The 15,409-nt window shown below is 48.9% G+C and overlaps 1 protein-coding gene across 3 annotated transcripts in view; it reads right to left on the reverse strand.

The window, feature by feature from the left end:
- Positions 1-15,409, reverse strand: part of SNX29 (sorting nexin 29) — a 589,615-nt gene that overhangs the window by 45,925 nt on the left and 528,281 nt on the right. The window contains exon 21 of one of the 3 annotated variants that reach the window (XM_052661389.1): positions 13,112-13,198. The exons of the other annotated variants lie outside the window; for them this stretch is intronic. Within the exon in view, the coding sequence (XP_052517349.1) occupies positions 13,192-13,198 (7 nt within the window). The 3' untranslated portion in view covers positions 13,112-13,191. Of the gene's footprint in view, positions 1-13,111; positions 13,199-15,409 lie in introns of those variants that run through there. 3 annotated transcript variants of the gene reach the window in all.

Here is a 15,409-nt window from a genome sequence, read left to right on the forward strand (position 1 = left end):
GGGAGAGAATGCATGAAGGGAGCTATCTATGGCTCCTGAGAAGTCAATAATAGCAGGTGGACTGGGGAAGATGACCACTGAACCTCAAGCGAGCTCACAATGTTAACTATCTTTTAGCCTGGACTCAAGGCAGCCAGACACCTGAGTGTGGATGCAGAGGGCTCTAGCCCAGCCTTCTGGTTCTATTCAGAGGCAGGAGAGGGGGTTCCTAACAGTCAGAAAGAGTTGGGTGGGGGGCTCCTGTGTTTCTTTTCTCTTCTTCCTCTGATTCTCATGCCTCAGTCTGGTCCTGAAGCACCCAAAACTCAGGGAGGGTGTGGAAAGGTGAATAATGGCTCCCTAGAGATGCCTTGGGACCTCCCTGGTGGCTCAGATGGTAAAGCATCTGCCTACAGTGCAGATGACCCAGGTGGGGAGGATCCCCTGGAGAAGGAAATGGCAACCCACTCCAGTATTCTTGCCTGGAGAATTCCGTGGACAGAAGAGCCTGGCAGGCTACAGTCCACACCATCCATGGGGTTGCAAAGAGTTGGACACGACTGAGCGACTTTCACTTTCAAAGAGGTCCTGTCTCACTCCCTGTTACTTTATGTGACAGAAGGGTCTTCGCAGATGCGGTTAGTTTAAGGCCTTGAGATGAGGAGGTGATCCTGGATGATCAGGGTGGGTCCAGTGTGATCACAAGGTTCTCGTAAGGAGACTGGAGATCGGAGTCACAGAGTAGCTGATGCGGTAGAGGCTGAAGTGATGCAAAGAAGGGGCCACGGCGTCGGCAGCTTCTAGAAGCTGGAAAATGCGAGCAAGGAGATTCTGCCCTAGAGCCTCCAGAAGAAACCAGCCCTGCTGTCTCAACTTCAGTCCCATGAGACTGAGTGTGGACTTGTGACCCCCAGAACTCAAAGGCATTACAGTCGTGTTGTCTTAAGTCACTGAGTTTGTGGGAGGTTTGTTATAGTGGGTGTCGGAAACTGATATGGGGGAAATATTCTTCAAATCAAAGAGCTTCAGCCCCACAAGGGCAGGACAAACCCGCACTGCTTTTTATCTCTGTGTCCCCCTGAACTTGGTCTTGGACGTGGACATAGTTATGGACGGTGAATCTCAATCCAATCCTCACACCTTATACAAAAGTTAACTCGAAATGAATCACTGACTTAAACATAAAATTATAAAATTTTAAGCAGAAATTCTAGGAGAAAGTCTGCAAGGAGATGAAACCAGTCAATCTTAAAAGAAACCAACCCTGTATATTCAATGGAAGGACTGATGCTGAGGCTGAAGCTCCAATAATTTGGCCACCTGATACGAAGAAATGACTCATTGGAAAAGACTCTGATGCTTGGAAAGATTGAAGGCCAAAGGAGAAGGGGGCAGCACAAGATGAGATGGTTAGATAGCATCACTGATTCAATGGACATGAATTTGAGCAAATTCTGGGAGTTAATGAAGGACAGGGGAGCCCAGTGTGCTGCAGTCCATGGGGTCCCAAAGTGTCAGACACGACTCAGCGATGGAACAACAGCAACAGAGGATACGATGCACGATGCAGGGAATGTAACCAACATTTTATAATAACTTTAACTGGAGCACAATCTATAAAAAGCAAATCACTATGTTGTGTACTTGAAACTAGTACAACATCATAGTACATAAGTCAACTACATTTTTATGAAACTCAATAGTAAAACAACAAACAATCGAATTTTTAAAAAATGAGGTACCATTTCATGCCAGTCAGAATGGCTGCAATCCAAAAGTGTACAAGCAATAAATGCTGGAGAAGGTGTGGAGAAAAGGGAACCCTCTTACACTGTTGCTGGGAATGCAAACTAGCACAGTCACTAGTGTTGGTTACATGTTCATTGAGAACAGTGTGGAGATTCCTTAAAAAACGGGAAATAGAACTGCCTTATGACCCAGCAATCCCACTGATGGACATACACACCGAGGAAACCAGAATTGAAAGAGACACATGTACCCCAATGTTCACTGCGGCGCTGTTTATAATAGCCAGGACATAGAAGTAACCTAGATGTCCATCAGCAGATGAATGGATAAGAAAGCTGTGGTACATATACACAATGAAGTATTACTCAGCCATTAAAAAGAATACATTTGAATCAGTTCTAATGAGGTGGATGAAACTGGAGCTGAATATACAGAGTGAAGTAAGCCAGAAAGAAAAACACCAATACAGTATACTAACGCATATATATTGAATTTAGAAAGATGGTAATGATAACCCTGTATGTGAGACAGCAAAAGAGACACAGATGTATAGGACAGTCTTTTGGACTCTGTGGGAGAGGGAGAGGGTGGGATGATTTGGGAGAATGGCATTGAAACATATATAATATATGTGAAATGAATCACCAGTCCAGGTTCGATGCAGGATACGGGATGCTCAGGGCTGGTGCCCTGGGATGACCCAGAGGGATGGTACGGGGAGGGAGGTGGGAGGGGGATCAGGATGAGGAACACATGTGCACCCGTGGTGGATTCATGTTGATGTATGGCAAAACCAATACAATATTGTAAAGTAATTAGCCTCCAATTAAAATAAATAAAATTTTTTAAAAAGATAAAAGGGCTATGTTATAGAAAAAAAAATAAAAATGCACACAAGACTTGAGTAGCTACTTTCTCAAAGAGGACACAATGAAGAAAAGTAGGCACATAAAGAGATGCTTCATAGAAAAGTAGGCACATAAAGAGATGCTTCATAGAAAAGTAGGCACATAAAGAGATGCTTCACATTATTAGCTACCGAGGGAATGCCAATGAAGACCATGACCGGACACCGCAGGGCACCCTTTCAAACAGCTGTGACAGCACCAAGCAATGAGGAGGGTGCAGAGCAGTGACACTCTCACACACTGCTTGTGGGACTGCACAGTTCAGTTCAGTTCAGTTGCTGGGCTGCACAACGGCACAGCAATTCCGAGGCACAGTTTTACCCTTAACCTACGACCTGCCACCCTATTCTCAGGTATTACCCTAGAGAAATGAAAACTTCAGTTCACATAAAAAGCTGCTCCTGAATGGTTATATGTGCTCCATTCAAAAGTTGTTCACAAATGTCTTTTGTGAACAGATACACTGTGGAAATTCACATGATGGAACACTCCTCAACAATAAAAAGGAACAGACAACCGATACACCTGCCAGCTGGGTGAACTTCAAAGGAGCTGTGCCAAGTGAGAGAATCCAGTCTCCAGAGCGTAGGTGCTATATAATTCCATTTAGATGACGGTCTTGGAAAGAAACTGCAGTGATGAGAACACGCAGTGGTGGCCAGGGCTCAGGGATGGGGGAGCGCGTGACCACAAGGGAACAGCACCTGACAGCTCTGGGCGGGGGCAGCGATAGGATTGTTCCTTATCCTGATGGCAACGATGGCTCTCAAATCTATACATGTGGTAATATTCGTAGAGCTGAGCACACACACGCACAAAATCAACTTTATGCTGGTTTTTATTTTGTTCTGTTTTTGACCCTGCCATGCGGCTTGCGGGATCTTAGTTCTCCAACCAGGGATCGAACCCAGGTCCCAGCAGGAAAAGCATTGTGTCCGAACCACTGGACCACAGGGAATTCCCTGCATGCTGATTTTAAAAAGAAGTTGATTGATTTATTTTTTTTATAAAGTCAAGGCAAGCGGGACTCTGGTCAATATATACAAGGTATGAACTGGCCCCTTCCCAGAATGCAGCGGGATGACCCCTCTCTGAGCCCCATTGTTCATTACTAGGCACTTGGGGCTCTGATCACTGGGCTTCTGTCTACCTTCCTGCTGGTGGAAATATTATCTGGTGCAGAACTTTACAGCTGTGCCTCTCCCATGCCCTTTCACTTTCTACCTAGAACAAGGTACACAAATGGCCCCAGTTATTCACTCCCTCTGTGACTTTGCAGAGTTCTGGCTCTGACTCTTGGTCTCCACTGTGGTCCAGAGCATGCCTTGCCCAACATGGGATGTTAGCAAATATGGCACAGTCAGAGCTTGGTAGGTGATGCAGTGATCGGGTTTTCCCCATTCTCACTCTGCCATACACACCCAGGCTGGCCTGCTGGTCCCAGCAGCCCCGTTATTCCCAGTCAAGACCATTCCTGGACCAGCTGACAGTCAGCTGGCATAGAAGCAAATGACACAGAAGCAAATGTAGCCGAGATCAGCAGAACTTCCTAGCCCATCATCTAATATGTGAGCAATATGTTGTTATTATTGTTTGCCACCAAGGTATCAAGGTTGTTTATTGCACAGCATTAACATGGCAGTAAATAACTGATACATCACCCAGTTAAGCAACCATTCTCAGTTACCACTCAGAGAGAACATTTAAAAAGAGCAGGGGGAAATGCAGAAAGCTGTGAAATTGTTTTACCCACGGAGAAAAAAGCTGCCACGGAGATTGATTATAATGTAGTGGAGCAGAATAATCCCGTCTGCAAAGAGCACTCAACTTCTTGCATGTGGTCTTATCCCCCAATATTAGATAACTTTTAATACTACTATTATTATTATTTTTTACTAACACCAAATTGGATAGAGGTTATTGTGTCCAAAATAACTTAATCTGCTTCCCTTGCTCCAAACTGAATTTTCAGATGCTCCAATATTTAAAAATAAAAGACATGAAGTAGGGCAAGCAATTGTAATAATCTCGAAGCTGCCAACTCAAATCATTTCGAGACTTAAGTGAGAGTGTGAACAAAGAAGTGAAATGTGACTACAACAAAAATAGCTCCCCTTGGAGAAGTTCCTAGTAGGTGATATTTCATGTAATCCCCTTAGCAAGCCAGCAAGGTCTGTGCTACTGGCCCCATTTTACAGCTGGGGACACTGAGGCACAGAGAGGCCAAGGCTGCTAGGTAGTATGGTTGACACTGAACCCAGGTCTGTCTGACTCAAAGTCTTGCTCTTTTAGTTAGACAACAAGCTGCTGTTTTAATATTAGTTAGACACCAAGCTGCTATTTTAATGTTGTAAGAAACTAATAACAGAGCTTCAGCCTATCTGCTCATGTGATCCATCCATCACAGTGAAGAGTTACTGGGGTGAATAGGTCTGGCATTTTAGGGGCACCTGGCACTTTGCTGCCTGGTCCCTGGGCTCAGCAATGTAGGGCTTGGCCATGGGATTGCCACCTTGATGCTAACTTGATCACAGAGCATCAGCCTCCCAGATTAACTTGACTGGGAGTTAATTAACTTGAAAGGGAGTGACCATGGCTGGGAGAGTTGCAGAGAAATCGATACTGTCTCCCACAAATCCCAACAAGACGGCTTGCTGTGTGCTCCTCCGGCCATCAAGCCTTGCAAATACCATCTCTCCAAGGTCTGCCCTGATTCTGAGAAGCCAGAAAGGAGTCGTGTATCCTCCAGCTAACGGAACCAATCATTTTACCCCTACAGCCACTGTTCATCCAGTAAATGCTTAGGATGGGCCTGGTCTAAGTGCTTCAGCAATACTGAAGCTCTGAACCAGCCTTCTGAAGTCGGGGCGGGGGGGAGGGGGGAGGAGGGGCGCCTAGTCTGAATCCCATTTTTCAGATGGGGATGTTGAGGCATAACATCCTTAAAGGGTCTGATCTGAGATCACTTAGCTAGTAAACGGGATAGCCTTGAGTGGAACCAGGTCTGCATGACTGTAGCTCTTTCTCTTAACAACAAAGTTAGCTCGTACCTTTAATGGAAAAGTCATAAAACACACCACATGCCAAACTCTGACAGAATGGCTTGCTTCCTGTTGCATTAGTAATTTCTCAACCTGCCTTCCCAGAACAAGCTAGTGAGAAAAACATCCAAAACTTTGTCACAGCAAGTTCTCATGTGTGAAAAATAAAAACAAGGCATCCTGTTCTCGCTCAGCAGCCCATGACCCGCTTTATCTTCTGAGTGATGCTTGCTAAGCCAGCAGACTTGTGTTCAAAGGAGAGTTCCCAGGGCCCAAGCAGAACTTCGGTTCTCCTTTCTGGCCCAGTTAAAACATCCTGGGTATATTAGATTCACGAACAAGAAAGGGCTGAGGCTTGTGAGCAAACCGGTTGAGGAAGGGATGGGAAGGGTGTGAAGTGCTTGAGGAGCGGGTATCTAAGACCACTTTTTTCAACTGGGTCAAAGCCCTCAGGAGTTCTGAACCCTCAGCCCCATTTTCCCTTTCTTTCCACAACATTTACTTTGGGAGCTAACCCCAAAGGGGCAGAGATGGGTAGGACCTTGGACAGCACCAAGCAGCTGCCCTAGAACAGATTATGCACGGTAAGAAGCGATGGTGCAGAAAGGTTTAAAGTAGCGGCCCGAGCCCATGCCAGAGACCCCCCGAGAGAAGAGGCAAGTGGACAGCAATGAGTGTGACAAAGCCAGGCTTACTTCCTGGGATGTGGATAACCCACAATTAGAATCCTGAACTTGGCAACAGCCCACCAGAAGATACTTAGGAATGTTTTATCAAGTTCTTCATTTTGATGGAATCATGACACAGAGCAGAGACTGTCAAACCACATAAACCCAGCTTACACTTCTCACTCCATCACCTCCAGCTGTGAGATTATGGCAGGTCCTGTCACTGTCAGAGGCTCAGTTTCCTCATCTGAAAAATGGGAACAATAACCCCAACCTCAGAGGGGAGATGTGAGGACTTAATGAGAGAACAGCTCCTGGCCCATTTCCTGGGGTCTTCTTACCTCTCTCGCAGCCATGGGACCTGAGGGATCTGCAGCTTGCTAAACAAGATTCAATGACAGGGATGTCCCTGGAGGTCCAGGGTTTAAGAATCCACCTGCCAATACAGGGGACACAGGTTTGATCCCTGATCTGGGAAGACCCCACATGCCCCGGAGCAACTTGTGCTACAGCTACTGAGCCCATGAAACCTGCGTGCTCTAGAGCCTGCGCTCTGTCACGAGAGAAAAACCTGCACCCCACAATGAGGAGTCACCCTTGCCTTGCTGCAACGGGAGAGAAAAGCCTACGCACACAACAGTGAAGACCCAGTGCAGGCAAAAATTAAAAAAAAAGAAGAAAAGAGATCCAATGACAGACCAGCTTCTTGGGCTGGAGTGGGGTTGATACCTGGGTCAGGTGGCTCTCTGCTGTGGGGGCTGTCCTGTGCACTGTAGGATGCTGAGCACCATCCCGGCCTCCCCCCACTAGACTCTAGCCCTCCGCCTCTTACAGGTGTGATAACCAAAAATGTCTCTAATCACTGCCAGCTGTCCCTGGGCTTGGGGAGGAAGGCAATAATGTCCCTAGTTGAGAACCATGGAGTCAGAGGCAGGAGGAGACCCAACAGGAGTTAGATGGGTAGGGGCAGTGAGTGAAAAAAAAAAAAAATGGAGCCGCACAGACACAAACACAGTCTTAGTAAAAAGCTGCTCTGCACAAAAGCCCTTCAGGTAAATTGTACCCATGAAGAGAATATGTTTCTTGAACTTAACAGGTGAGATGGCCAGACTTCCTTTACAATCCTAATAAGTGTTAGTCACTCAGTCGTGTCCGACTCTTTGCAATCCCATGGACTGTAGTCTACCAGGTTCCTCTGTCCATGAACCTAACAACCTGTCAATAACATATCAACCCTAATAACCTGTGACCAATTCCCTGGAAGGGTAACTGTCCTCCAAGGAGCCATGTTCCTCTTGCTAGAAGCAAAACCACATAATTACTGGCCATGTTCTTTTTACAGGTAAATAAGCATGGCCTGTGGTTACACAAGGCTTCCCTGGTGGCTCAGAAGGTAAAGCGTCTGCCTGCAATGCAGGAGACCTGGGTTGGATGGCCTGTGGTTACACAAAGATAAGAAAAGAACAGCCCTGGAGAAGATGTGGGAGGCTCTGGCAGGTACCTTACCTGGAGAAGCCAAACATCTGGCTGGTCAAGGCCCCTTTCTGGCAATACAGTACCTTCTTCACCGTGGAAGCGACAAGGCTAATGGGTTACTCTTAGAAGCTGAGCCAATGTCTACTCCCTTAGGCCTGTTCCAGTGGGCTTGTCACTCACCAGGCCTCAGTCAGAACTGCAGGGGCCGCTGTGTCCTGAGCATCTGGGGTCAGAGCGACCCTGGCTGTTATCCTATTGTCATTGTCCTCTGTGACTGCCTGAGTAGGTCACTGCCTGCCCCAAATTTCTTCAGGTTTTAAACAGATTCGTCTAACGCAGGTCCTTTGGGCTCCAGAAGGCACATGAATACAGTGGGCCACATGCAGCCCATAGCTGTTGTGTTTGGCCCGCAGACAGACAGACAAACTAGCTGCCAACTAATTTAAGAGTCAGATTTCATATGAATACATGGGCATCTGCCATCTCTTGGAAAGTTCACAGACCACCAACCTGTGGTCTCAGTGATAATCAACCAGGCTAAGGAGGGCCTGACACTCTGAGTTCCACTCCCCACAGCTCCCTATTAACACTGCTCACTGGCTTAATTCACGTACACGACCTGCCTGGACCCTATCGGTATCCAAGTTTGCTGCGGTCATAGTCCAGTCAACAGGGATATACTCGGGGTGTTTGTCTGCTCTGTTGATCCCAGATGATGTAAGGTGCAAACCTCCATAAGCAAGATGGTGAAAGATCACAGAAACAAGGGGGGTGGCTCCCACCGGGCATATCTGTCCCAATTAGGGTGCTAGTGTGGGGGGTAAACTCCCTCCTCTCCCAATAGCCACCTGATTAATAACGGCAGGGTAAGAGGCTGAAGATAAGAGGCAATGACAAAGACAGCGAAAGAAGAAAAGCCGTCTCTGAGCTGGAGATGAGACATCAGTGCTTTGTCCCGTCAATCCAGATGCGCTCATGCTCAGTCGCTCAGTCATGCCAATCCCTTTTATGCCATGGACTGTAGCCGTCCAGGCTCCTCTGTCCATGGGATTTCTCAGGCAGGAATACTGGGATGGGTTGCCATGCCCTCCTCCAGGGATGTTCCCGAGCCAGGGATCGAACCCATGTCTCTTGCATCTCCTGTGTTAGCAGGCAGATTCTGTACCACTAACTCCAACTCATAAGCCCCAAATCCAAATGAAGCATGAACATATCAGAAAAGGAGTCAAAGGTTCTGCAATCCCAGCTGACCTCTATCTGATCAGAGTTATTGAAAGTGATTGCCGCTCCGTTGTGCCCAGCTCTTTGCAACCCCATGGACTGTAGCCCACCAGGCTCCTCTGTTGATGGAATTTTCCAGGCAAGAGCACTGAAGTGGGTTGCCGTTTCCTTCTCCAGGGACTTGCCCAACCCAGGGATTGAATCCAGGTCTCCTGAATTGCAGGTAGATTCTCTAGTGTCTGAATCACTAGAGAATCCAGGGCCCCAAAGGGTCATGATTTCTGAAATAATGGCTGGCCACCGGCCACAAAGCCACCAGGGCAGAATCCCCAGGTGGAGGCTTTGAACTCTGCAAGGGGCTCCACATTAGAATGAACTGCCCCAACCTACGAGACTAGGCCAATAGTCCTCCAGGACCCTGGACAGCAACCAGGTCCTGCAAGGTCCCTGCAGAGAGAGCTGCCGGTCAAAGGCACACGTTTCTAGGCAGAGCTGTGGAACTGACCGCCCACTGCGACCCCCTCAAGACCCCAGGCCAACCAGGCAGCTGGGGACCTCACAGGCGCTCCACCCCCGCTGCCCTCGATGCCTTGCTCGTGGCACCCTCCCCCGACGCGGGTGGCAGGGACGCCACCACAGTTGTGCTCTGCCACATGCTCCATGCTCCTCAGCCAACTTGGCAGTGAGGAAGGAGGACAGCTTGCTATTCTTACTGCTCTGGGACTAGGTGTGAATCTGGCAGCTTGTTCACGCAAAGGAAGCCTTCTTTGGGAAATGCTCTCCCCCCTGGCAACCCTGACCCAGCTTTCTCCAGGTTTCTGCCTCCTGTCTTCTCCGCTCTGCTGGCTCCTGGCCCAATCTATTGCAGTTCCTTCCCTGTCACCTCCTCTTGCTCACCCTATTTCCCTGAGGGCCCTACCCCGGGCACCATGACCCCCATTCCCAAGTTCATGCCCAGAAACTGTCTCCCAAGAAGGGTTTCCAAAATCCTGAAAGAGATGAGTCTTAGGGATTGCAGAGTAATTCCTGAGTGTTTTCTTGGAAATTCATTCCCCAAATCACAAGTTATTCTTAAAAGAGTCCCAACATTCTTCATATAATTTACCCTTTATTGTGGAACTCTAACATGATCTGCTCAATAAGGAAGAAATAGTAAGTTCAGAGGTAATTCACAAAGAATCACAGCATAGGGCAAATAGTCAAATGTGGGAAATGCTAGTGAACACTAAGGGGTCCTGTTCGGATAATAATTCAATGTGTGAATCTCCTATGAGAGTCCTGCGTCAAAACAGGACAATTTAAGGACATTCTGTGCCTCTGAAACTTATTTCTTAGAATGCCATTCACATTAAGTACGGTGCCGTACAATCGTTAAGTGTCCGACTCTCTGTGGCCCCAGGAACTGCCGCACGCTTCCCTGTCCTTCACTATTTCTCAAGAGTTTGCTCAAACTCATGTCTAATAAGTTGGTGATGGCATCCAATCATCTCATGATCTTTCACCTCCTGCCCTCAATCTTTCCCCAGCATCAGAGTCTTTTCCAGTGAGTCAGCTCTTTACATCAAGTGGCCCAAAGTATCACAGCTTCAGCATCAGTCCTTCCAACAAATATTCAGGGTTGATTTCCTTTAGGATTGACCGGATTGATCTCCTTGCTGTCCAAGGGACTCTCAAGAATCTTCTCCAATACAATTTGAAAGCATCAATTCCTTGGCATTTGGCCTTCTTTGTGGTTCAACTCTCACATCTGTACATGACTACGGGAAAAACCATAGCTTTGACTATACAGACCTCTGTCATTAAAGCGATGTCTCTGCTTTTTAATATGCTATGTAGGTCTGTCATAGCTTTCTTCCGAGGAGCAAGCAATCTTTTAATTTCGTGGCTGTAGACATCATCTGCAGTGATTTTATGCAATAAACTTGTTAGTATTTATTTTATTTGCAAGAATAATTCACTGTTTGCAGTGGGCAGAGCCACAGACACTGCTTATGACACGGCATCAGCTGAAGGCAAGAATGACTAATGAGATCGTGACCCTTTCTCTCCTACAAGCTCCTGCCCTAGTTCCTGGAACCACTGACCTTGGCCCTCAACTCCACGTGCGGCTCCTCCTATTCTTGCTTTTGCCTCATTAATGTGGATTCCTTCAACCAGGGATGTTGACTGTTACGCTTTAATTTTCACAGAAGAATCATCATACTTTTTCTTGATTTCCTGTTTTTCTTGAGATCTGGAGAGAGAGATGCTTCCTGAGAAATGCAGGCAGGAACTCACAGCTGATACCAAGTCCAGAGGCTGCCACGCGAGGAGACACTCATCTTCCTCTGTTGCCTTCCAGACCCCATAGAGACTGTCTCTATGCCCAACACCCCACACTCTCATCTACTCCAAAACCAGTTTCCTCTTTGTCCCCTTGATCATCACCCACCCAGATATTTAGCCTCAAAATCTTGGCATCATGAAGCAGGGCACCCAAAGCCGGTGTTCTGGGACAGCTCCAAGAGATGGGGTGGGGAGGGAGGTGGGAGGGGGTTCAGGATGGGGGGGACACATGTGCACCCATGGCTGATTCATGTCAATGTATGGCAAAACCCCATCACAACACTAAAGTAATTGTCCTCCAGTTAAAATAAATTCATTGATTTTAAAAAAAATGGAAAAAAAAAATCTTGGCATCGTCTGGCGTAGGCCCTCCCACCTTTTCTCGGGGCTCTTATAGAAGCACCTTGCCCTGTCTCCCTAGTGCTCACGCCCCATCCCCGACTGCCAGTAGGATCCTCCTGCAGCACAGACCTGAGCTCAGAGACCTGCAAGGAGTCCCTTCTTGGAGACCAACAGGGCAACTCGCTCAAGACCTCTGAGCTCCCAGCCCTGCTTTCCAGGGCGTCCTGATCACAAGGGCAGTGCCCTGTTCAGTGGAGTGGAGGACAGGGGGCCTCTGAGCTTTGCAGCTGTTCTGCACATCTGGGGGGTGGGGAAACACATCTCCCCTTCATGTCTAACAGAATGGTGCATATCAAACCGGTATGAGTGGGTAGCGGTTAGTGATACCTGTCAATATTCAAACATGTGCCTGTCCCCAGAAAGATCAGTCCCACAGACCTACCTGCCAAAACGTACATCTACTTGAAACGTTTCTGGCAATACTGTTTGAGGGAGCCAAATCTGGAAACCTCTTAAGCATTCAGATGGAGCGATGGTAAAATAAATTATGAAACAGCCATTGCACTGAGTACTCTGTAGCTTTCAAAGGGAATGAGCCAGCTTTATTAAATTAAAAAGGCAAACTACAGAGGGCTGGTTGGAGCCTGGCTTTGGCTTACATAAGTATTGACGCTTTCCGCAAAGTTACATAAGAAGCTTGACAGTGATCGCAGAGGGTGGGGGCCCGACACACAGTGGAGCGGGGTGTGCTGTTTACTTCTCCTTCTTATATCTTTCTGGAGTGCTCCAGGATTTTTTTTAATACCATGATTTTATCACTTCCTCCAAAACGTCTGCTCCCCAGACTCCTTTTCCCGTGCTCCCTTTCTGCTGGTAAAAAATAGTTACGCACATACAGGGCTTACTATGTGCGAGGTGCCATTCTAAGAGCTCGACGTGCACGTGGAACCCTGTTGGCCCCACGAGAAGGTGCTGGGAACATTGCCACTGTACAGAGGAAGATGCTGAGGGCTGGAAGGGCTTCAGTGAGCTGCCCAAGGCCACATGGCTAGTCCGAAGCAGAGTGGGGCTACAAATGGGACAGTCTGACACCTTCCCAGGCACTCTGCAAATTTCCTGGTGACCGAGCTCAGGAAAGAAGGGAAAAAACTCTGCCTTGGAATAACTGCATGACCACACACCTATTGACCCTGAGGCCTGGGGGCTTGTCTCAGTCATCTGTACGGTGATATTCCCCACCAACCTCCTTACCACCCCAGACGCCCACATGGAGTCACGTAGGTGTTTGTGACCTGATTGTGCTGTGCTTAGTCGCTCAGTCGTGTCCAGCTCTTTGCAGCCCCATGGACTGTAGCCCGCCAGGCTCCTCTGTCGGTGGGGATTCTCAGGCAAGAATACTGGAGTGGGTAGCCATGCCTTCCTCCAGGGGATCTTCCCCATCCAGGGACTGAAGCCAGGTCTCCCGCATTGCAGGCGGAGTCTTTACCATCTGAGCCAGGGAAGCCACCAAAGAATACAGGGTTATCTGAACGTAATAACACAGAGCATCTCCACACCTGCCTGGTCTGTTAGGACCTCAAAAGCGTGTCATAATCCTCTTCTCTCGCCCCCAAGAGCCAGCCCTCAAATGTATCTGGGGTCCAATCACCCTTCACGCGGTTCTTCTCATCACTCTGGTCAAGCCACCACCTCTTCCTGCTTGGACCCTACAAAAGCCTTCCCCTCCGCCTCCCTCCGCCCCCACCCTGATTCTATTCTCTAATCTACATCCAGAGTGAGGATGCAAAAACATAAAGCAGGTCACGTCGCACTCCTGCCCTAACCCCTTCAGGCTGGAGCAAATCCTGACGTCATTATTACAGCCTCCAAGGCCCTGAGTGGCCCGACCCTAGTGGCCTCTCCAGCCTTGTTCCCCTGCCCTCTGTTCTGGCCACACAGGCCTCATCCGACACACCAGGCTCCCTCCTGCCTCAGGGCCTTCGCACTCACTGTTCCCTCTCTCTGAAAACCCTTCCCTCGGACATCCACAAGGTCGTCCGCCAGAGAGGCCTTCCCTGACCATCTGGCAGAAACACCACGCACATGCCCGGGACTCCCTAGTCTCTCAGCTTTCTTCAGAGGCCTTCTTTTTAGCGCCATACGACATGTTTACTTGCCCATTCTCCATCTCTCTTGACTCCGTTAAGGTGGCTGACGCTCTTTCTCTCTCTTTTGTTCACTATTACACCCCCAGGGCCTGGTGAGTCCTCAGCAGGTGGTCGGTAAACATTGACTGGATGACAGCGGTGTTTGCCGAACAGAAGTCCCTTTGACGGGGGTTTTCCATGCATCTGCTCAGCGGTGTTCCTGCCCTGGAGGTGTTCCAGGCCCCCTCACTTTTCCTGGACTTGTAAAAGCTGCGCCATCATCAGCTTTGTGACGCTGATCTCGCCCCTCTTCACCACCAAACAGAAAGAAACGGCAGGAGTGAAACATAATTACTGTCACTGGTGGGATGTGTGTGGGGCAGGGGGCATCTGACTCACAGAGAAGAATAGCTGTCACCCTCGTCATCTTCAGAAAGAGTCATCTGTTCTGAGCTCCGTGGGCGGCAGTCCTGCGGACGAGGAGGGCCGGTACCCTGGGGGACTGCACTTTCTCTGCATCCCTCGACTCGGCCCCTCCACAGGCCAGCAGATGGAGGTGATCAAGAGGCATTTTGCATGTCATCTCTCCAGGCGACAGGGTGGCGGGTCCCCCCGGGGAGAGACCTCCAGGTAATGAGCTTCTGAGGGATGGGGTGTCTTCCTGGGGGAGAGGCCTGGTCCCTAGAGGGAGCGCTGCCATGGGCCCTCAGAGTCCACAGAAAGCCAGAGCCCAGCTGGTGCATACGCTTTCTCCCTGAGCCACTGCATCTAGATGTGAGATCCGTGTGGGGAAGGAGGGGGAGAAAGGCGGACTTCCGGAAGAAGTCATGTTATCAGTTAGTGTTTCATGAGCACATGCTATGTGCCGAGCGCTCAGAGTCCCTGTAGCTCAGGGCAGCGCACTGGACTCTTGCTCTGTCCTGCAACTTGCTCTCACCAGGACCTTAGGCAACCCGGTTAAATTTCCTGGGACCCAGCTTTTTACCTGTAGACATGGATAGATGATGGATGGATGGATGGATAGATGGATGAAGAGAGAGACAGAGAAATGTCCATAGGGTTTTTGTGGGGATTCTCTCCAGGTCTTTCTCACCAGTCTCGTCATCAACTGCAGTCGACATAGAGAAGCAGCTGAGTTCCTCTCTCACACAGAGCCCTCCCCTACCACCCCGCATCCATACCTCTCCTCCCATTTCACATGAAAGGAACCTAAGACTCAAGAGGCTGCATCCTGGCCTGAGATCACCCTCCTCCTCTGTGGCAGAGCTAGTGGGGAACAGCAGTGACGCCCAAATCCCCACACTTTCCATTTGGACACTGGGGGTCTCAGACTCATCTGCCCATCATAAATCACTCACACAGATATTTCATTTTAAGCATGACCCACATCTCACCAGTCTGCCAGTCTGGCCTCAAGAGTGAGACTTGAACGGGGTCTGCACTCTTTTCTGGCCTGGGAGATTTGGGCCAGTCCCCAAGAGCAGTGTGAGCCCAGGGTCCTGGGAAGGAACCACGTGGCTCCTGTGAGTGGCCCCTGGCAGAGTGGCATGTCTGCTGGGCTCCACGTGATCCTG

This window comes from Budorcas taxicolor, chromosome 2, assembly GCF_023091745.1.
Source record: "Budorcas taxicolor isolate Tak-1 chromosome 2, Takin1.1, whole genome shotgun sequence".
Taxonomy (NCBI): Eukaryota; Metazoa; Chordata; class Mammalia; order Artiodactyla; family Bovidae; genus Budorcas; species Budorcas taxicolor.